The sequence below is a fragment of the Natator depressus genome, chromosome 7 (assembly GCF_965152275.1).
Source record: "Natator depressus isolate rNatDep1 chromosome 7, rNatDep2.hap1, whole genome shotgun sequence".
In the NCBI taxonomy this organism is placed as follows: Eukaryota; Metazoa; Chordata; order Testudines; family Cheloniidae; genus Natator; species Natator depressus.
In genome coordinates this window covers 105,374,242-105,398,381 of record NC_134240.1, presented here as the reverse complement: position 1 = coordinate 105,398,381, position 24,140 = coordinate 105,374,242, and the positions used below count along the sequence as shown (strand labels likewise).

At 41.1% G+C, this 24,140-nt stretch overlaps 1 protein-coding gene across 9 annotated transcripts in view; it reads left to right on the top strand.

The window, feature by feature from the left end:
* The first annotated feature begins 4,954 nt into the window (after positions 1 to 4,954).
* Positions 4,955 to 24,140, top strand: part of TACC2 (transforming acidic coiled-coil containing protein 2) — a 144,501-nt gene continuing 125,315 nt past the window's right edge. Inside the window, exons 1-2 of one of the 9 annotated variants that reach the window (XM_074959219.1) lie at positions 4,955 to 7,433; positions 8,459 to 8,569. In XM_074959219.1, coding sequence (XP_074815320.1) covers positions 5,395 to 7,433; positions 8,459 to 8,569 — 2,150 coding nt within the window. In that variant the 5' untranslated portion in view covers positions 4,955 to 5,394. The remainder of the gene's footprint in view (positions 7,434 to 8,458; positions 8,570 to 24,140) is intronic. The other 8 variants (XM_074959223.1, XM_074959221.1, XM_074959224.1 and 5 more) reach the window with 8 other exon arrangements.

Below are 24,140 nucleotides of genomic sequence, written 5' to 3'. Positions count from 1 at the left end.
TTGGCCTTTACAATATCTTCTGGCAAGGAGTTCCACAGGTTGACTGTGCGTTGTGTGAAGAAATACTTCCTTTTATTTGTTTTAAACCTGCTGCCTATTAATTTCATTTGGTGACCCCTAGTTCTTGTGATATGAGAAGTAGTAAACAACACTTCCTTATCTACTTTCTCTACACCAGTCATGATTTTATAGACCTCAATCATATCTCCCCTTAGCCATCTCTTTTCCAAGCTGAATAGTCCCAGTCTTATTAATCTGTCCTCAAATGGAAGCCATTCCATACCCCAATCATTGTTGTTGCCCTTTTCTGAACCTTTTCCAATTCCAACATATCTTTTTTGAGATGGGGTGACCCCATTTGCACACAGTATTCAATATGTGGGCGTACCATGGACTTATATAGAGGCATGATGTTTTCTGTCCTATTATCCATCCCTTTCTTAATTATTCCCAGCATGCTGTTCGCTTTAAAAATTTTTTTTAATAGTGATTAATTTTTATGAGTTAATCACGTAAGTTAACTGCGATTAATTGACAGCCCTAATTTTAAGTGAAATGAATATGGAGATAAATCATAAAAAATATCCTATTCCCTCCCACACAGACACTCTCAATCTTATTCTCTTCATTTCTTCTTCCTCAACTTTCCTCTGAGGGGGAAAAATAGCTATTGCAAGTAGTTATTTCTTCTATGTATTGAAAAAACAAACAACATATCAAAAAGGCTAGACAAAGTATGTATTATTGCATGGCAATGCGTGGGCGGAAACCTTTAGCCTCGACTAGCCTCAACTGTGCTTAAATGCAGTTTTATGCAGTAACACAGTCATGTCTTGAGGCCAGATTTTGCAAATCCTTATTACCCGGTGCAGCGCTTATTAGTATCACTAATCGCAGTGAAATCAATAGGACTGTTGTACTCTCAGAAGTAAGCACCACACCCAGAAGTAAGTGTTTTAGTAGATGGGGCCCTTATTGCTTAATTGAATAAGATCTAGAAAAGCACTACAAAATGATGATGATGATGATCAGGGACATCAGGTCCTTTAACCCTGAACAAACATTTCTAGCTCCACTGGTAGGTCTATGCTAGGAGGAACTGCAAAATTGAGGATTTTTTTTATTTTTTTGGTCCAGTTCTCTCTCTCATAATTTTTTTCGTGTTTTTCTGTCAGCATTTTGGAGGGAAAAACATATTAGTGTAGGAATTAAATTATTAATACCAAATCTGTGGAGAGGTAAAAACATAAGACAAGTATGACGGATAGTAGACAAGGCTGAGGAAGTATATTTCAGTGCAATGAGTTTTTGGATCACTATAGAGTGTGCCTCTGATATCTTGTCTCTTGAAAGCAGATTGTCAACTTTTCAATGCACGTACTGCATGGCTTTGAAACCTCAGTGGCATGAATTGTTTTTATGTTTTGCTCCACTTTCTTTGCTGACATGAAACGAATAATCATTTCCATTGTTGGCAGCAGCAGTAATGAAGGCTTCGGTAGCCACACTGCTGAAGGTTTATCTGATCCAAATTCATGTGCAGTGTCTGCAGAGGTGACGGCACAGCGTAATATCCTGCAAGAACATGGAGGACAAACTGGTTCTGACTTACTGATACAGGCTGCAGAAGCAAAGGGGAGAAGCCTACCTATCTCCATGCCTTTAGCAGAATGTGCCAAAGAATATGTCACAGCAAATCTCACAGACAGCAGTGATGATTTACCAACCCCAAAGAGTACTGTAACGGTGCCTTCCCCAAACACAGTGGATGACAAAGAAATAGGAACAGCAGATGCTATATTTGTGGACAGTGGCCCAGAAAGTGACAATATTGCTGCCTCTATCAAAAAGAGTGAGAATGATCCAGAAAATACAAGCTTAGAATCTAGCCCTTCTGCAGAAGCTGCTTTGACACAAGGAGTTACACAAACAAATTCATGTGAATTAGAACCATTATGGCAGAGTGAACAGCTGGATGGCAAGAGGGATTTGCATGCTGTCTCATTACCCCAGGGTAAAGAAGCAGATTACTTTACCACTCAAGAGGCCAAGCAGGGGCCAGGATTTTTGGAAGTGGGTCATAAGGAGCAGACTGTAATACAGCGAGGTGGACAGAAAACAGATGGCACAGAGAGTCTGTTAATGAAAAAGGAAACCTTAATCCTAAATTATCCCACAACAGGAGGCTCAGACAGTGAAAAATATGGAGCAGTTGTGAATGTTCAGAGTTTGGTTGATAGCCCTGAGCTCAGTGATGTCAACAGTTTATGTAGAAGAGATATAACCACAACTAAAGGGAATGACCCAAACCTACATCTCTCAGAAAACAATGGGAAGCAACTAGCAGCTTGCACTTTAAAGCCAGGTTTGGCTTTTAACCCTTCGGATCTGTTCCTGGTACCAAAGCCAGATGAACCTCCAGGGGAATCTGTGTCTGCAAATGAACACCAAGATCCAGGTAGAAGTAAAGCACAAAAAACAACTTCTGAAACAGTGGAGCCCAGGTTTGAAAGAGAGCCTCAAAAGGTGAATTTGTTTGTTAGCACTGAACCTTTCAACATGCCTCTGTTGCTTAAGGTAGAGGGAGAGCAAAAACCAGATCTCACATCTGAAAACACCAAAGATCAAGATAGCATTAATGAAATAATAAAAGCTGATATTGTGTCAATAGAAAACATCCTTCTTTCTGGTGTAGAAAATGCTATGAATTCCACCAAGGAAGATTCCATGGTACCTGAAAGATTGGCACTGGAAAAATATGTATTGGATTTAACTTGTGGGAGTACACCCACAGAGCTGAATCTAAAAGAAACTGTCATTAAAGTACCTGCAGAAAAAACTGAAGACTCTATGGGAAAGGACAGAACAGAGGAAGTGCAAGTTATAGCAACCAGTGCATCACCTGAAGGGTTAAATGAGGCAGAAGGGATGCTATTGAACTTTGATGATAGCAACAAGCAGGACAGGAAGGATGCCAACTGGGGGCGTGATTTCAAAGAAATCAGCTTTTCAGACAAGACTTTAAGCAGTGACATAAATGAAAATGCTGTGGAAAAGCATCTGAATTCAGAGAGTCATTTGAAAGTAGCTGAAGATAATTCACTCTGTTTCCAGTGTGAACCTGAACAACAAATGAACAAAGAGAAAGCAATTGCCACACACGACTTGTCCTCAAAGTGCAGCTTTCCACTTGGGGAAACTCCACAGTTAGGCAGGGAAGAATGCCCTCTGAGTTCTGATCATTTTAACTCTGACACAGAAGACAAAACTTTAGCCTTGTTAGGCTGTAAAATGACTGAAAAGGTGTGTTCAGTTAATGCACATGGTTCACCACTTCTGCACTCTCAGGACAGTAATATTATGCAAACTAAGCAAGATGAATCCTGGGAACACACTTTTGCTCAAGACGCTATATTGGAGTTTGAGTGCAAAACGAAGCATCAAGAAATGTTTCAAAGCAATGAAGGGTCTGAAGAAAATATACAGACTCCCAAATCAGAACTTGAACATCAGGGCTTAAGTGAATTGATAGGAACTACTGGCTGTGTTGCACTACACACAGCAAAAATTCAGGAGGCCTCGTGTATTTGTGAAAGCAAAGAATGGACCAGACAAGTAGCGGAGGTGCCTAATAGTGATCCTGCGTGCGTACCTGCAACTATTGTTGGACATAGCAGTGCTGTAGACATTAAAGAAAAGAATGAAATTAAGCAGGAGGAATGCAGAACTGAAGTGGAAAGCTGTGTAGATGATAAAGATTTGGCACTGAAAAAGGAGTGCACATCTGACACACCAAAGCAAGTTCAGCAGGAACAAATAGCTGCAAAAGGTGGCAAAAGTATGCGAGTGGCTCATTCTGAAATCTCTCAAGCATCAGCAAATACTGTGGAGTTGAGTCCCCAGCAAAAGCAGTGGAGTTTAGAAGAATCCCATGATAGCAGCATAACTGAGAATAAACAGCCATCCGAGAGTGACAAAGATGGCTCTCCAGAGACCCTTAAAAGCTGTATTAAAGAAAAGCAAGAAATGGCAGATGTTTCAATAACCTTTCCACAAACAGAGCAAAGAGAGAGCCTGAACTTTGCTGCCAGAAATAGTCAACAGCACATTTCAAATATAGGGTTTGAAAAACACAAACACCAAAGCAATCTGAAAACTGTCACAAGTACTGGTGAACAGGAACATAAAGAAATGGCTCAGAAAAATGAGCATTTAGTGGAGTTAAGTTATCAGAGTGACTGTCAGGACACATGCAGAAGCAAATCAGATATGTCTCTAGACATTACAAGCAGCCCTCAAACAGCACCTTCTGTGCTAGAGCCAGAGCCATTCAAATATAATCCTGATGCAGTGCCAGGGGAGGACTCAAATAAAAGTACTGCTTGCTTGAAAGGAAACATGTGCAGCACTGAGCATTTGCAGAATATTTCTGATCTGAAGGTAGCTACTTTGCAAGACTGCACTCAGCAAAGTAAAACTGACCCAGAGGCAGAAGGAAATCGCTTCAGTAGGCAGATCTCTAGCAAGCCCAAGCAGGAGAATAATTCTTTGATCTCAGTCAGTCATCATGAAGAAGCGTGTCAAGATGATGCATTTTCAAAAGAATCTGACATAAATGAACAGCCAGACAGCATATGTAAGACAGCAGACAATACTAATGTAAGCAGTGCTGGTGCTATTGACTGTATTCCAGGGGCACAGAATTCAATAAGTGTCACTGATATACCACAGACTTGGCTAACTGGTATTGAAATAACATGTTCTGATGATGACTCTGAAGAAAATATATATGAAAAAAACAAGAATGATACTCAAATACCTAGTTCAGAAAACCAAGAAAAAATGCAATCGTTGGTGAAAGGCTCAGTTCTAGAAACAAAAAAGGATCTGATTTCAGACAGTGAAATCATCCCAAAAGTTGAAAATATAAAACTAAATTTTGAACGGGACTCTTCTATCGCAGAGACAAGCAATCAGAAAGTAGATGCAAATTCAGGTGCAAAGGAATATCCTTGTGAATTACAGGAACACAGGGAAGTCGTGCCCAACAATGCTTCATATACATTAAACTGCATTAAAAAAGCCGAGAATGAGCATTTGCCTGCTAGCTCTGAAACAGAAGAATTCCCAATTCTTTCTACATCGACCTTTGCATTGGATCATCATAGTGAAGCTAGCCAGCAACCTGAAAACTCTAAGAATGACGGTATTGTGGGTGAGTTACTAAATAATAAGCTGATAGTTAAAACACACCAAAATGTCTTAGAAGCTGCTTCTGATTTACAGAGTACAGCTGATGCTACCGTACCTGTGCATTTAAAAGATATTTCACCAGGGATAATAAGCACAGCTGATCAAAACAGCAGTGAAGCAGTCCATTTAGAAAATACTTCCATGAAAGAAACAAGTATTCCTGGCCAAAGTTTCCAGTGTGAAGGAGAGAGTATTTCACCCATACCAGATTCTGCTGATGCAGGGCAGTTTGCAGGAAACTTATCACAATTTAATTTTGAGAAGCTGAAGAAGGAGATATCTGCAATTAAAACTAAAGGAACAAAAAGTGATGTAAACTTCAAAGCACAGCAAAGTGTCAGTTCAACGGAGCCTCTGTTCAGTCTTCCTAGCCTAGGAGAGAGGCTGCTGAGTCTTTCATCTGCTGGTAAACAAGAAGGATGTAATGAGGAAATTGCAACAAATATCTGTGTGGATGACAAGTACAGGAAGATCTTAGAAAACTCTGGAAGTGCAGAGAAAACTGAAAATGTTTTGAAAGAGAATAATAGCATAACCAAGACAAAAATAAATATTTCCAAACAGATGGCAGAAACCTGTGAAAGGGAGAATGATGTTCCGAGCTCCAGGACCTTTGGCGCTGATGCCAGCTTTCCTGATTTCAGGGAGCATCTCAGTAAAATATTTGAGAAACCTGTGCTCAACGCTCTGAATGCTGAATTACCCCAGCTTTCATCTGAAATGTATGCAGGCAGTCGGCAGAGTCCCATGGTTAAAGTTATACCTGTTCTGCAAAGTGCTGAGAACTTTTCAGAGCCTAACACAGTAGGTGAAGGAGTTGATGGAAGCATCAATAATGCAGGACAAGAAAGTGACTCAGAAATAGAGAGACAAGAGTTGCCTTTGGATTCTGAGATTTTTAGCAAAGTTCCCAAAGAGAAGTCAGCACAGCAAGAAGACATGCTCAGAGAACGAAAGCTTCCAGAAAACGAGGAACATAAACAGGCAGGTACCTTTTCAGAAAAGAAAGTTTCCAAATTGGATGGTTCTAAACCTGTTGAACTGCCTCTTACGAATTTAAGAAAGCTGGACAACAAAACTGACAGCACAAAAAGCAGTCAGATGGAAACAGAGGAAGGTACACATGCTAGCAGTATGAATGCTGGAGCTCCTGTGGATCAAGAGATAGAAAAGCTGGAATCTGATTTATCTGATGGGGCCGAAACTGAAAACGTAACTGCATCTTATGACAATAAGGACCAGCCCACTATTCCTGGGACCTCTTCAGAAGATACAGGCACTGTTCCAAAGAATGATTTAGAAAGTGCTGCCATCCCAGAGGCAGAGGAATGTAATTTAATTGTACAATGTAATGCAGAATCAGAAGATCTGATATCTTCTGAAAATCATTGCCAGGACTTTATGCCAAATGAGCAGAAGAAAAGTAAAGACTGTCACCCAAGCACTGTCAATGGTACCTGCAACATGTCAGCATCAACAATTGTTCAAGGAGACATCTTCAAAGCTGACATGAAAAGAGATGATCTTTGTATGTTGTCTGGTGAAACCCAAGAGAAATCCACTGACAATAATGTTGTGCATGAAATTAAGTCTCAGGATGACACATGTATGATGCTGGATGCTTTGGGAAGTAGAAAATGCCTGGAAATATTAGGAAATCTTCAAGACCCACAGCAGGGAAAAGAAGCAACAATACATGGATTAATAGATCACGTTAAAAATGAACTAAGCCACGATGATCATTCCCAGGCTGACTTTAAACATGAACTCAGCAGTGTGACTAAGGGGGATGTGAAGGAAGAAAGCGACACCACGTTCAGCATAGCAGAGGCAGAAGCTTCTATATGTGAGCAACTTGGAGACACCCCTAAAACAGGTATTACAAGGACAGTATTAATTAGTGAATGTGATGCAGCTTTGAAAGCAAGCATTCAAGATCAAGGGACAGATACAAACCAGCATTACTCAGAAACTATTACAGGGATGGAGCCAGAAGAGGATTTTGTAAGTACAGATTTTAATGTTGCTTCTGAAAATCAGTGGAGCAAGATGCATTCAGAACATGACAGCTCACCGCTGGATGCCGAAGAAAAGATACCAACCCCTTCATTCACTGAGCCTAAGAAACATCACATCAATGAACTTCTGGACATGGTTACTGAAGGATTACCTACAGAAAGGTACTTACTTTAAATTAATTTTGTGAGACAGAGTTGTCATTGTCCTAGGGTTGCAGAGGGATAAATTTTACACATATAAATCTGTTGTTTGTGATGCAGGTTTTCAGGTGGGCATGGTTCCCATTGACTTTAGACTAAAATTTGGTCTAAGTGGAAGACATTTTAAATCGCTTGTAAGGTCTAAATATAATAGAAGTGACCTTTTGGGACTTGTAAAGACCTTGATTTTCAACAGCTTCATTGACCTTTCCGGTTCTTAAACTCCTCTGTAGTGATTCTGTTATGACCCCAGTTTTCACACTGCATTGCCTAAAGTTAGTGAAGAAAATTAAATTTAGAAGCCTTAAATAGGTGTGCTTTAGTTGAAAAATTGGGCCTGCAGTGTTTTCATTGTAGACTGCAATCTGAAAGTTAAAAAACTCAGCTACCTTACAACCTTGATTACTCTAACCTCAGTTATCCTGATCCACTGTTGTTCAGAATAGTCCCATTCCCTGATATATTGAATAGTATTTGTATTACCACAGCACCTAGGAGCCCTAGTCATGGAGCAGTGCCTCACTGTGCTAGGCATTGTACAAACCCAGGACAAAAAGATGGTTCCTGCCCCAAAGAATTTATAATCTAAATAGAAGACCGACAAAAGATTAATACTTTTGGGGTGCGGGGGAGTACACATGATAATTATGTTAACAATGCCCTTGATTGTTTGATAATATTCAGTGTCCCCAAAGACATTCAATTAACTGAGGTTGCATTTGTATATTATCTGTGTACTATGTTAGGAGTTCATATGTGTAGCTTTCTTAAGGGTTTGTGTACGTGCAAAACATTTTGTTGGGAGCTCAAGAATGCCTCAAACATGGTTTTTATTTTAAAAACGGTAAATGAAATTTGTTTTCTTCTGTGCATTTTGAAGAAATTTTGAATTTCTAGTATGAGCACAGATGTTAATTCAAAAGAATATCAACCTATAACCTCTTTACCGCTAACTAATCATATCACTGCTTTTTCCATAACCTCAGCAACTTCCCTGAGCCCTGTCATTCTCTTCTTCCTGTACCTGAAAAGGATGCTATAGCTGTAACAGCCAAGGCCACCTCAGATGAGGCAAGAGATGACATCAGAGTAGAAAGGTACTGTGAAAAGCTTAAGTATTTCAGAGGGCAATAATGCTCTATTTAGATGCATTCTTTCTTGGTATTATAGATATGAAAAAGATGTAATTGAATAGGAAGGAAAAATAATGTTTATCAATGCCACATTCTTTAAAGTTGCCATGGTAAAACAGTGATATGAGGGGAAAATTAAGGTCTCTGTCCTCCATCCTTTAATATTGCCCATTATGGTGGAAAAAATAGGGGGTTTACTTCTTTTCTATGTAATTCTGGGACAGAAGCTCAATACAGCATACTTTTCTGAACAAAATATACACTAAAAAAGCCATCAAACTGTGATAAGGTTTAATAACAAAATTTATTTTCTTTTGGTCTCCTTAGAAATCTGTTTATAAACTGATAGGATAAAATTAGACCCCAAGTTTCATAATCTGTCTCTTGAGCTTGTTTTCCTGTGCGTGTGTCTTTTTTTTAAAAAGGATGGAGGATGCATAGTATAGTCATTTTCAAATTTACCATACCAACTGTCTGCCTGGTCTAGAATAGTGTGTGTATGAAAGAAAGAGTGTGTGTATGTGTTTAAATTAGGGTGGGTATCATTCTTTAAATTAATACCTGTGGCAAACAGGGTGAGGTCGTTGGAACAGCTGTTGGCAATTCATAAGTTATTTGCTTAATACTTGCATATGCTTGAATTCATTGTCACCTGTTTTTCCAGTATGAGTATTTTGTACCAACAAGCAGCTGCTACTTCTGTAAGCACAAATGTAACTTTTATATCTATATGACTGTCAGTGCATGTGCTATACTGTGTGCCGAGCAATTTGAAATCTGTGTGAGTGTAGATTTCACGGAACAAGGACTTCCAAAGGTAAAAAGGAGACCCTGCCTTTGTTTAGTCTTGTTTCTCATAAGAATATGCAATTATTAAAAAAGAAAAAAAGAGAGCTAGAAAACATCTATTGAGCCAGCTAGTTTATCCCCTGTTGTTTTAGTGTATTAACCAGTCCATTTTTAGATAACTCAAGAACAGGGGCTTCCTTCATATTCCTTGGCAGATTGTTCTACAATCCAGTGGGTCTCATTCTTAGCAAATATTTCCAGATATGCAGCCTAAAACGTCCTTTGTTTAATTTCGTACTCTGTCCCATATATCCCCGTCTCAGGATCTTCTGCCTCAAAAAAGTGGTATCCGTTTGTCCCTTTGCTATAGTAAATATCCAGGGTAAAGTTTGCAGACATGAGAAAATGGCACATGAATTTGGGCCTGCAATGTTTATCTGCGGTAGGGGCAGAGGAGATTCTAGTCATGAAAAATCCCAAACCAGGGTATTTGAGTGGAAATAGGTGTTTTGTTAGGAAAAGGAAATTGGTGCGTCTTGTGTTACATAAGGGGTGGTTTTCAACCCTCGTCAATTCCAAGATAACTTATAGTGAAACTTCAGTTGTGTTAGGTAGAAGGGGCCTAAATTATTGTTGTTTATTTTAGCACCTTCTTAGAAGATGGAATTCTTAATTTTCAGGACCTTCCTCTACTTTCTGGTTCGGGCAGGGGCTAGGTGGTTGCTTCTGTGGTGGTAGTACAAGTGGGAGATCCAAACAGTGCCCCTATAACAACCAGGAAGAGTCCCAACCTATGCTGAGACCTTGCCTGGGTAAAGGGGATATTCCAGCCCCAGTGCCTTCCTCTCTAATATCCACCATGGGTTGGCGTGATTATTTTCAGGAGAGGGGGTTATGCCAGAAATTCTTGTGCTTCTGGGGGAAAGTGGAGCAAAGTGCTACTAGTAGAAACGGGAGGGTTGTGTTGGCAGGTCTCTGATGCAGGCCAAGCTGTTGGTGACTACAGACGCTTAAGGAGAGGGAGACTATCCTCTCCTTCCTCTTCTCCAGGGGCAGCAAACTTCTTTTACTGGCTCCTGCTGTATTGCCAACTCTTGCCATTGTTTGGAAGTCTCATAACATTTGTGGGTTTATTTTAAAGCCCCAGCTCCTGGAGTCTCGTGATGATTAAATGGAAGGGAAAAAAAGTTAATTTCCTGCCTTTGTGGCTGCAGAGAATAGTTCAATAATATCACTCCAAAGGCTCAAAAACCAGGAGCCAAACAAAAATAACCCAAATTTTATTATTTTCAAAATCCCAAGCCAGTCCCATGATTTTGGAGGGCCTGGATTCCGAGTTTGAAATGCATGGGGTTGGAATCACTTCGTGCTTAGCAGATGGCTACTCCATCACCCTCTACTTTCCTCCTGCGTGTTCTTTACTGGGGAAGAAAAGGAGATATACATAGAAAAGGCCTGAACATGCCCCCAAACTGCAGACCACAAATCCTCAGCACTATGGAGTGATAGCACTTTCATTAGATGAGGCCTTTTTTTTTTTTTTGCTCAAGGGAGTACCAGAATAGCATCCTGTGCTCTTGTTGCTGCATAGGTATGCTGAGGGAAGAGGTTCCCTATACAAAGGCACTTCCTGTACAAGTGCAACGGAATAACATAGGCCTATATATACTTAGAAATCATTGCACCTACCACTGATATGCAGAGGAGTAAGGCCGTTATTGAGCAGTGCACCACAGCCATTTAGACCAAGATATGAAGAAAATTCTATATCCAATTGAAAGTGGTATGGGCATTTTTAGATACATTTCTGTAACTATATGGGAATTTGGCTGGGACACCAGAACAAATATCCAATCTTGAAAAAGTACCCTGGGAGGTTTAATGATTAAATGCTGTGATGTCGTTCCCAGATGTGCTGCTTTTAGGTGCTAGGAATAGATAGTTGATTTGGCAAAGTATCCAATTTATTAGTGGACTTCCAGACAGTTCAGAGGGTTAGAGATGTTCAGTTTACGAAGCTGGGGCTAGATTGTGTGGGTATGCAATGGAGGGAACGGTGTAAAGAGCCACCAAGCTGGCCACAACTGCAGATATGATTGCACAATCTCCGCTGAGCGCAGTTACCCCCTGAAGCTATAGATGAAGCTATAGCCTCCCCCTGAACCAGGCAGCAGAGCTGGCTTGTGGTGAACGATAGTGTGTGCTGCAATTCTTTAAGTGGCATTAGCAACACGCCTGCTGCCCTTGAGTGCCTTGGGAGTTCTGGAAGGCATTATGCAGTGGTACTTGTACTCCTAAATAGAACTGGTTGGGAATTTTTCGAGAAAATGTTTGGCTTGTTTTTTGTCCGAACATGCTAACTCATTTTTGAAACTGAAATTTGTGTCAGGAAGATTTCTCGGGTAGCAGAAAGAATTTCTTGTGGGGTGAGGGAGGGAAGGAAGGAGCCAGAGCAGGGACTTGAACTTGGGTCTCCCACACCGCAGGGCTATTGACTATTCTGGGGTGGGTGTCTTTTTCTTCTTGTTTTCGTTACACATCGGAATGAAAAGACACGTCAAAACCTCAACATTTTTTGCAAAATGAAATTCTTGTTTTCTAGCCAGCCCTACTCTCAATCTCTTAGGTGCTTTTGAAAATTGCACCCGATGCCTATTGAAGCTCATGCCATAATGGTGCAGACCCTGTTCCCTCCAATATTTACATTGGTTTTCATTCTCTTTTATACCTGTATTAAGCTATGTCATTTATAAAGCTTAACAATATTGTTACAGGCCAAATAAATCACAGCACTCTATGTCAGAGCAGGGTAAGTTGAAAAACCCTCTTTATTCTATTTACGTAGGCCAGACAGTAATCCTATAAGTAAAATTGGCCTAGACATGTTTTTTTAATTTTCTTTCATGCACTATTCTTGCAGTTGGAAATTGGCAAGATTAGTAAGCTGTCTGAAAAGAATGTTGACTCCTTAGTAAATAGTGACTTGATCTTTTCCCCCCTGCATAGTAAATAGAGTATTAAATATTTTAACAGTCTTTCTGAGAGAGGTATGGAATGCATAGCTCTTTCTCAGATTGTGCACTCAAGTAGGTTCTGATTGCTGGAACGTTATGCCTATTTGAGTCCTATGGTGTTTGAAAACAGAATCATTGCGTTAAAATTAATTTTGTATCTAAACTGTGATTATGCAACGCCCCCCACACCTCCGTTTCCCACTGCAGAATTCACTATTTTGTATTTTTTACCTTCTTCAGATATTGCATTCATCTCAGGATTACAACACAGAGAACAAAAAATAGCTGAAGCTGACTTTCACATAAAACGAAGAGTATCTGATTTCATCAGACATTTTTTGTCTATTTGCCTTTCTTCCTGGCACTCCAGCATCCATATTCTTTCTCTCTGTTTTCCAGTCCATCAATCTCATTCTACCTCATAGGAATAGCCATTAGTAAAGTGTTACCTTTCTAATCACAAGGGAACTGGTCCTGTAGTCCTTACCCAAATATAACTCCCATGATATCCCTATATTGGGTCAAGTGTAGAGTAATGGAGAACCAGACCCATCATAGTATTCTGGTTAAACATTTTACCTCAATTAATCTGTTTATGAACTAAAGGAGATAAGTGCATGAAAGCAAAGAACTAACTATTTATTTACTAATCCATCCCCTGCCAGCTGCAGGTGGACCTTGCTATTTTGCAATTACACTCAAGTATATTTTTTAGAAATATACTCTTAAAATAGGTACTGAAATTGACTTGGATACTGCATATGCTTTTAAAGTTAAAAGGTCCCTTAATGCCTCTAGAGAAACATTATTTCAGTTTAATAAAATGTAAGCATTCTGTTAAGGAAATGCAGTGATTGCTTTGTGATATTTTCAATGTATAAGTAGTCAAGGCACCCTGACTTCTTAATTTCCTTCTTCTTTTCTTTCTTTCTCATTTATCTAAAACACTTTTGATTCTTTTATGTTCTTGTTAGTTCTCCCCAGATGCATGTTTCAACCTTGCAATTCTCCATATGTCAGCTATCGCTGCTCTCTTTGTATTCTCTTTGCAAATTTGGACACCTTGCAATTAGGTCTATTTTCCCTGTTACTAATGGAATATGTAAAGTGGGATTAGTCCCAGCCCTGAGCCCTGTGGTGGGCAATTCAGAGAAAAGCAGTTATAGACACAGTCGTTTTCTCTGTGACTTTGGGTTGTGGCTTCGTTCCAGGTTTTTCTGCATCTTGGCACACTTGCATCTTGTTGATGCCCCCCAACAAAGACTCCTCTTCAGAGATGTTCTAAGATCCATTTTTCCCAGTGTTTCCCCCTCCCTTTGCTTTCCATTTTCACTCTGATTATGCTCTGCAACTACTCCCTCCTTCTCTTTCCTTTCTCTGTTCCTGACTCTGAACCAAGGTCATGTGCTCTATCCTTCCTGGCAATTCCTATGGGTGGGACACTGTTTTGTATGGAAAAGGTCAAGCATATGTATTGTTATGTTCATAATGAGAGTCAAATGAGTTGGGCGTATAGATTTGGCCAGGCAAATGGCTCAATGCCCATATCTAAATATCAGTGACCACAATTGGCAGTACACTTGTAATTTCAAGGGTAAGTGAATGCTTAGAATTGACTCAAATTTGTGTTTGCCTCTGTGCGTCAGCCTACCTTATCAACTCAACAGGCTGTGTGGTACTTGGAGAAGCAAATCCTGTGTAGGCAGTATGTAATCATTCTCACCTGGCACTTTGGACTAAGCACTATAATCATGGCAGTTTGAATGTGACATCAGATAATTTTCAATTAGCATGACTTGTAACCTGCATGTTGATATAATGATAGGCTTTCGGTTTACAAAATATGTATTGTCCTAAGGAGCTTGGAAGCCAAAGTGTGCCGAGTTAATAGCATCTGGGAGTTATGCAAAATAAGCTAAGCTTTAGCATTCAGGTAGTGTTTGCCGCTGGTGCTGTATACCTGCATGAAAAGTTCTGGATCAGTCTGTCTGTGTTACATACTTATTGTCACAGTTTCAGAATAACTGAACCCGTTTTGCCCCTCCACGGTCCACTCCAGGAGTGCCCAGTCAGGTCTTAGGTCTCTAGCCATCACCTGTCTCTGGGCAGAGGCCCTTGTCCTGTTCCCTCCTGACCAGGGGTTTTGAGGCTGTACAGCTCTGTCTTACACTGTGATATCCCCAGGAAGCCAGTCTACCAGTATATTGCTTTCTGTGCAAGGACTATGAACAGTGTATTGCCAGCAGTTACAAGTTACCACACAGCTCTTTCTAAGCAAGAACATTTATTCTTAAGGTAAAAGCATGCCAGAGAAAACCTAATAAACAGCTTTAAACACGCACCAAACATACCAGGAGTCACCCATCGGTCTCATGAGGCCCGAGTAGGCTGAAGTCTTTCCATCCCTGCCACAAGGGGTGCCCCCTCCCCTCGCCTTGGACAGAAGATCCTGTCAGTTTGCTGGATCTGAAAGAAGCCCATAAATCAATTCAAGCTCATCCTTTTATACCAAGAAAACTCAGCCTGACCCAGCATATGCAAACCTCCCCATGGGGTGGAACTTGTAGGAGTTGATACAGTCTCAGGGGTAATTGCCCGCTACTGCTTTTTACTTCCTGGAAAAGCTGTAGTAAACCTCTCCCATGGAGTAGAACACAATCATACAGAAATCATTCATAAATTTAATAAAGGGGTGCCCAAAGATACTACATGCGGTTGCAATATGTGTCACACTTATACCTATCTATGCTAGGTACTAACCCAGCTTCCATCACCCTAGTATCTGAGCACCTCACAATCTTTAAAGTATCTCCCTGCGAGGTAGGAAGGCATACTCCAACTGCAGTGCAGAGATACCCTAAGTGACTTCCAAGGTCACACAGGATATTTGTGACAGAGCGGGAATCTAACTCAGCCCTGGTTAATGCTCTGACCACTGGACCATCCTTCCTTGTATAAATTTGGTTTTACTCAGTAGATTTACAGTTGCTGTGACCAGTAACATACTGGATTATTCTTATAGTTCAACTTTGAAAAACCCCTGCACCGAGTGTATAGTGGAGACTTTAGCCACTACAGTCGAAGGCGTCTTTGCTGTTAACTCTCTAAGGATACACTCCCGGAAGATGCTGAGTGCCCTCCAAGATCAGGACCTAATTTAGTGAAGGGCTAATCCCTGAAGGTGTTTCAAACATATCGGGGGGGGGGTCTCCTCTTTTATAAGCTTGATCTCACCTCCTCCCTTTCTTTGAAGGCCATCCATAAGACTCTCTCCATCAGACCCCCTTCAGTCCTGATCTTCTTTCAGTAAAGAATCATAGAGTTCAGTAAGACTCTGGTCTCTAGAATGGTTCTACTTTAAATTCTTTCATTTCCCTTCACCCCACCTGATAAATCCCAGTGGAGAGGGCCTGGAAAAATAGGTAGGTCTTCACAGCATAGTCTGAAAGTCAACACACATTAGGTCAGATTCTCTGCTCCAATGCAGTGATACCAACAGAAAATGTGGCACTTGGCCTCTAAAGGCATATCTATGCTGCAATAAAAGACCTGTGGCACGGCCACAGCTGGCCTGTGTCAGCTGACACAGGCTTGCGGGGCTCGGGCTCCAGGGCTGAATATTGCAGTGTCGCTATCCGGGGTTGGCCTGGAGTTCAGGCTCTGAAACCTCGTGAGGGGAGTGGGTATCAAAGCCCAGGCTCCAGCCTGAGCCTAGATGTCCACACTGCAATTTTTAGCTCCACAAGCCGGAGTCAGCTGACCAGGGCTCTGAGAATCGGGGCAGTGAGTTTTTTACTGAAGTGTAGACACACCCTAATGACCCGCTGGGGGAATGCATTGCAGAATCAAGTGTTCTTTACCGGGTACACTCTGCCTAACATTCCATTCGTGTTTAAACTGGGAAGCTCTTTGCTCGAGCCCTTCAGATTCTCTCAACTGCCACAGTAGCAAACGAAGGAGGTAGGATATCTGTAAATTGGACAGGACCTAAACTGGTTGCCAATCTGGCCCATAACTAGCCACTCTTTCATCCAGACATGCACTCATTTATTCTGATGTTGTGGAGAGCTTCAATCTGTGACCAGTGTTCCTAGAAAATATAGGTTCCTGTTTTGTAGATGATGTGCTCTATACACTTACTGAGCCCAACATGGTTGCTTTTATGCTCCTGTTCGTAGGCACCTGAAGGTCACCAACCTGCTTTTACTCCTTTGAATTCCATTGTTTTTCACGGCTAACTTGGCTAATGAAAGATAAAACAATGTAATCTGTAAAACCCTTTTGATTTTATGAACTTACGTGAAGCCTTTGGAATTTGTTATTATGATAACATTGTTATTCACTTCTTGCTGATAGAAGCATCAAAGCTAAGAATAACTCAGCACTCACTGAAAACTGGATTTGTTTTTCAAAGGGAAGGAAAAATTGATTATACACAGGCTTGCCTGCCATAGCAGGGGACTGGACTCAATCACTTCTAGTCCTGTCTTCCCAAGTGTGCATACAATTGGTCATTTTCTAACAATTAGGGTAGTTTTACGATTTGTCTGTTTCAAAACAGATTGGTATTAACTCACTTTGATAGCTTCATTCCTCCTCTCATTCACGCAAAATATTGAACTGATTACTGTGGCACTCTACAATAATTATGTAATTATTTGATTAAATTTTTTGAAAATGCTACAGTGATGTGTGAAACTTCTGCAGTAGGGTTCCTCTCCACAAAGTCCCTCTAGTTGTTTGTTTGCTTCCTTGTTTGCTTGTTTTCACAAATAACAGCGGGGTTTGCCAAAGGGATTGATCACTGAGTTTTACAAAACTTTCAGCAAACTTGGGCTGATTTTCAAGACAGGTTGGGCCAATTTTTGTTTTCAACTGGAAACTATGCAAAAGTCTTTGGTTTCCCATCATTCTGACCCCAGACCAGGAAAAATTTGATGGTTCCAAATTTGAATATGGTTTGCTCAAACCTGAAACGCAGTGATATTCTGGAGGTTCAAACCCCTATGCAAAACTTAACTTGAAAGAGAGGTTCTCTTAAAGTCTTAAGAAACAAAACTGCTGATATTTGCACAGCTCTAACGTTCAGCCACCACAAATAGTTCTCATGAGGTTGTATTCATGTGCAGGAAACAGTGTAAATATAAGGTTCCATTCTGCAGAAAAGGTCTGTGGGTGTTTGTATTATGTACCCAGTAAAGAGGGGCATAAACCGCATTTTTATTTGGGGGGAAGGGAACATTTTGAGGTCTCACTCATGAGTTTTTTGAAAACATGAGACTGGCAATACTGCCATAGTGTGTTGAAAAACCTCAGATTAAGTTCACAGCTGAAGAGGGCAGTGCTGGCCCGGCTACCGCTAGCTAGCGAGGGCCACCGCTAGCTGCCTGCACTGAGGCAGCTCTTCTAGCCACAAGGAGGGGCAGCTTTAGTAGCATGGTCTCACGGATTAAATGGGACAAATCCCTGCTCTGATAGTGACTCCCTCTGTGGCCTTTGTCATGTCACATAGTGCAGAGTTTTCAAATGTGGACACCCAAACTTAGGCATTTGAATCCAGAATTAAAGACGTGGTGCTTAACTTCAGACACCCAGGTTGAAAGTGTTGGCCTTTAAGCTCTCTGTGCCTCAGTTTCCATATTTGTAAAATAGGACTGTGATAGGACTAAAATAGGTAGTCTGCCCTCTTAAGGGTAGTGGTTGCTAGTAGTCAGCCCACCTGTCACATGGCTTGGCCCTTTAAGGTTTGAAAGGGACAATATTTTGAGAGAGAGGGAGGAAGTGGTCCCAGGAATAATTATTGCTTGAGAGAAAATCCTATCACTGTATCTTTAAGGGCCCTGGGGCCAGGAGCCTTGGAGAGAGGGTGGGGGCAAGGCTCCCCTCCCACCCAACCAATTGGGAGTGAGCTGGGAGTAGGGGACCCAACGGTCTCCTCCCTCATAGCAGCGCAGGCACCAGTAGCAGAATCCTGCCTGGTGGATCCTCCTAGCCTGAGGATTAATTAAGGGAAAATGGGCCAGCTGAGGGAGAACCTGGCTCAGGCCCTACATTATCACCCAGCCTCACGGAGGAGAGCTGATATGTCTATGGAGAGGTAATAACTGCCCGAATTACCTGGCTTCAGCAAGAGGGCTGGGGCTCCTGACAGAAGAAGAGACAGAATGACTGTTTCATTGATGTATATACACCCTGTTCCAGGAGAAGAGCTGAGGGGGGTGGGGAAACGGACTCTGGTTCAACGAGAGACAGGGAGACTGGTTAACTCATGACGTGGCTCCAAGGAGGAGAGCTGGGGGACTCCTGTTTTGAGAGAGAGAGAGAATTGGAAGCATTATTCCAGCCCCAGGAAGGGGGTTGGGAGGCGTGTCTCCTGAACCAGGATGCAGAGCTGAGCAGGACTTTTATAGGGACCCAAAGATGGGTGTCCTGGGGCAACTAACAAAGTAAGTCACCCTTCCTAGAAAACTGAATAAGTCATACCGTTTTTGAACAAACCCAAGTCTGGTAATTTATTGAAAACCTCGGGAGTGGGGGGGTTCTGAGTGCAGTGCTCCACCCAGGCTACAAGGAGTCTCACCCCTTGGTAGGGGCTAATGATAAACTTTCCTATCTCTCAAAGGAGAATATTTGCAACAGGTTGTGTTTGGCCCCAATTCTGTAATGTACCACATGTGCTGTGCCTCCATGGAGCCCAAATGAATACTGTTGATTGCGGGATTGGGACCGAAGTTCTAAAACTCATCAGAATGCACACAGAACAAGCTGCCTCCCAATTCTCCAGCAGTGGGATCTGCTTTTGCAGCTGGGGGCTAAGGGGTCAGGATTTAAAGACCCCTCCACCCTCCTACAAACCCCCCCCCCCACGTAAACTGTTGTTACGATAATAATGATCTGGGCCTTGAGCCATCAGTTCTGTTGGGCGTGTTATAGTACACACAAAATGCTATGTACTGTCCAAACATAAAACACATTCTCTAGCCAGAAGAGAGCTAAATCTAAGCCATTTAATAAATGAAGGCTGCGGAAAAGGGATAAAAACATACAAACCCTTCTTGGGCTTTTCCCCTATAAATATCAATGATCCCCAATTTGTCTAATTTCTTGTAGGTGTCCCAGCAAATATTTGGGGGCTTTTTGGTGAGAAGTGATGTGAAGGTGGAGAGGTGTACTGGCCTTGAGGCTCACTTGAGGGAGGATACCTCGTGCATAAGGGTTGACTCCATCTCTGACTCCTCCAGGCTTCGTGGAGAGCACTCTCACTCAGGTCCTGGGCCTTGAGCCATTGCTTTTGTTGGGTGTGGAATCACATGATTCTCCCATTCTCAGATGGGGCCTTAGGCTGCAGACCTCAGGTACTAACTGTAATCACCTCAGCAGGCCTGACTTAAATTCAGCACTGCAGTTCTCTTCTCTCCAGCAGCTTTGCCCAGTGGTTCATAGCGTAAGACTATTAAAACCAAGTATTACATTATTTAGAACCAAAGCGTTTAAGAGAAAAACTGATCTTAACACAATAAACACCCTATATGCTTGCTGGTCCTTCCCTAAGTCTTACCATTCCCCGGAAGCTGGGGAAAGACACCAACTTCTTTCAGCTACCCTGGCAGGACCTGTGTTTCTGTTGTCCAGGTCGGTCCCTCTCATCAGGAAGAGCACACCCAACACGCTCTCTCTGGAGAGTCCTTTTAACTGTTTAATATCCCTCTGATCTCTAGACTCCTATGAAAACAGCTGTGTAACTTCTGGTTGAAACATGGATGCAGGCTGATGTCTTGTAGTTGCCCCAAACAGTTTATTGGGAGGTTGCTTATTCCTTCCCGGGTCATTTTCCATCAGTCCCCTGTTAAGCTAGATCAGTATGGTCATACAGGGATGTCTAATAACACACTGTACAGTAACTTCATTTTACTAATCAGGGTATCCATAAAATGATCCATACAGTATCCATAAAATGATCAGTGTTCTTGGATTATTATGTAGCAACTCCATGTCCACCAGGAGGAGCATTGGGGAAGAAATTGAATAAATTGCTGGAGAAGCAGCCAATGGAAGGGGGTTGGGGGTGTCGAGTTTAATGGCACTGGATGAATGAAGGAATTGTAATTAGAGATGTGATAAGAGATGAGTGAATAAACAGGGAGGGGACGGATTAATTAAGCCAAAAAGTCATCTCATGATCCCCTCCCCATGGTTACCCAGTTTATTTATGTAGTCTGAGACTGTGTTGTTCATTCACATTAATTCAGAGTTGGGTGTGAGCATGGTGTTCAAGTCAGTCAACTGTTTATTTTTTTCAGTGGTTGGAAAGCTAGGACTTGAGTCAGTAATATTTTTGGTGGCAGGGAGTTGGTGGCAACATGTTTCAGTCCTGGTAAAAAATGCTAAAACTGGCCCTATCAGCAAGAACTGGGATAAGCTTTGGCTATGGATGTTTGCCAAGATTAAGGGTTGTTGGGAGAGAGGAGCCTTTAATGCAACTCAGTCTCTTCACTTTTTTTCTTCTGTCCTCTAGAGCTAGTGTACCTGCAAAAGCTATTTTTAAAATGGATTCCAGATGAAAGTGGAATTGGTATTTTTCCTCCCCCCCTTGACTCCCTGTGCACCAGAGGATAGCTGGGAGCCTATACCTGCACCAGGAAAATCCCATTAACTCTTCTTTTTCCATTCCTGGTTTCCTGCTGCTCAGGTTTGGGGAGAGGGAGAAGGGAGGTGAGAGAGAATCATCCTCTCTAGCAGCTGCTTGTAATATTACCGCTGCTCCGGATCTCAGTTCTTGCTGTCAGTACTGATGCTGATTCTCAGTTCTGGAGCTGAGTGGGCTATCTGTAGCAAACCAATTTATTTGTCAAGCTTAACCCTTTTTATTAATGATTTTGCTTTTTCTTAATTTACTGGTACTTTTTTGGCAAATGCTTTATGGGAAAATTGAACAAGGAGGGGTGTGAACATGGTTGGGCAAAAAAGCAAGTCAGAATTAATGAAAATATTAGTGACTTTTCTATATGCTCCGAGAGCTGACATCATTACCGTTAGCCATCTTGAGACATATGAGCATAATTAGGAGGCGTACAGTACTGTTAAGCTCTGTGCAAGACCAAGAGCTGGGCAAAGTTCTGAGATATCAAGTTCTGAAGCTGAGGAAATAAGCCAGTTTTGTCACCTGAATAAGGATTAGTCTGCACCACAATTGAGCTGTGGGAGTCTGCAGGCTTCTACAGCCATAGCCAGGCAGACTCTTAACTTTGCTGAATTAAACCTCTATAGTTAAGCATTTATATCAAATACCTGGACTCAACATTTGGTGAGCAGTGATTCTATTAAATCTTCTATTATATGAACTAGACTTACATACAAAATAGCCTGGTGATTAACTCCTTGGTTGCTGGCAATTTGAATATACACCCAGGCCACAGAGCAGTAAACAGCAATGGAAAATCGGGATATAATTCCATATTCACAGGGACATATTTATGTTGTGGTGACCTACATCCATAGAGAATTGAAGGGATTAATTAGGGATACAGCTAACCCTTTCCGTTTCATTGTGCTACAGGGCAATAGCATATGTTTTTAGGAGTTGGAATTTAACAACACACTTAAAGGGTCTGGATTTAAGTTTACAACTCTAAACAAGTAAGGCTTCAATAATAGCTAGTAAAACTAGGCAGAACCTTGCCTGCATCTTGGAACTTTGGAAAGATCGTCTTTAAAGTTGGGCCAAACACTCTGCCAACATCAACAATCAGAGTTCCGCGAAGTGTCTTTAAAAATTAAATATCCAGTTGTATGGCTTGGCTGCATGGATTGTTGTTTATTTTGTAATCATTTAATTTGTATAAGTCTTTAGTGTCATACAGAGTGGAAAATGTGAAAACTTAAAACAGCTATCAGCTTGTCATGACTCAAAATGTTTTGGAAGAAACTTTGTAACAGACTGAAGAGAAAAGAATGAAAACCACGTGTCAGTCTCACTGGCTGTGTGTGTGTGTGTGTGTGTGTGTGTGTGTGTGTGTGTGTGTGTGTGTGTGTGTGTGTGTGTGTGTGTGTGTGTGTGTGTGTGTGTGTGTGTGTGTGTGTGTAAGAAAGAGCAAGGTCAAAATTCCTACAAATTCAGGAGCAGTTTGCTTAATGATCGATTAGGTCCTTTCCTCTCAAGCATGGTGTAAATGTCCAGAAATGCAGAGGCGTGCCACAGTAACGCAGCCCTGCATTCCTTTGACCCAAAGCAGGATCAGATGCCTTTGGAGCAATTGTATGTTTGTTAGACACAGTACTGGCCTTTCCTTGGGGAGCCTCATGGGAGGAGCCTTTGTCAGACGGCTCCAGTTTTATAGTCATTGGCCTTTTGTGTGTTTCAACTTTCAAACAGCCTTCCATTCAGAAGAGAAGCACTTTGGAAATGCAGCACCAAACACAGATTTCTGGAATATTTCTTTGGCTGACTGGGATAAGTTTTTACTTTCAGTGGATTCAGCAGTGGATATAGTTAAGTCAATCGTCCCGTTAAAGTCTGACTTTGAAGTCTGGACTGAAAGGATGGAAGTTTAGAAATTGCTCTGGTAAAGGAATCTGTGCTAAATTGGTGGGCGTGTTTTTGTTTTGTATTTTTGAGCTGAGGATGATTTGGAATGGCAGAGCTGGCTATTATTTCTTGACACTGGTAAGTGTGAATTGTTTGAGAAAAATGGTTATGCAACTAAACTTATATATAGGTTGGTTTTTAAAATAACTTAAAAAAAAAAAGCATTTGGGGATTAAAAATGAAAAGTAGTTTGTTTCTGTCCTGCCATGCAAACTCTTTATTTCTCTTTATAAAAGCTGTCACACTTTTTTTGCTGCTTCCACGCTGTTCTCCATTCACTTTTGAAGAGTAACGTGTCTTCAATATTCATATTGAGTGGAATATTATCTTTCATATAGCTCTATACTGAGCTTTTTAAGAGTCTTGAATTAGATGGGGATTAACTATCATTATCGCAAAGTAGCTGAAAAGACTTGGATTTTGTGGATATTGCCATAGAATGTGGTTGGATTCCTTTTAAACTCTCGTATCAGCGTGTGTTTAGCAGCTCAATGGAGACTTAAGGGTTAGTTATATTGCACAATGAAACTTCTGACTCACATTTACTATTCATAAATTGGAGACTTTTAAATTCTATAAAAATTACATCACAGCATGACTAAGAATATTCTGTCCTTCTAAAAAGCTGAAATACAATGAGAGTTATTGTGGCCGTAATGTAGCAAATGCATTATGCTTATTCATCTTGTGCAATCATTTATATTTGTAATATTTCATGCAACTTCTTACTGCTGTTTACAGAGGGCATAGCAAAAATTATTTTAATCTATAATGCTCTTTCAGTACATTTACTTTACAGGCTTTTTTGAACTATACGTAGATACTGACCATGGTATGCCACCTTAAATTGTAGTTTTTAATTTGATCATATTAATATAACATTCCATACGATTAGACTTTCTCGTCTATCTTAATGATTGATTGTGTTTTTTCACATTAATAGGGTAAATTAAGTATAAATATTTGAGAGGGATTCCAGGCCCTAAAGTAATTTATGACTTAACATCACTACCTGCTGAGGGAAATTCTTTATCATGTCAGCATTTCCATAAATACTGCCAGAAAAGTAATGCTTCAGAAAATTACTCTTTGCTATTGGGTGCTCTGATTGGCTGAGACTGTGATGCCATTGTCTTCCAGTTAGTAT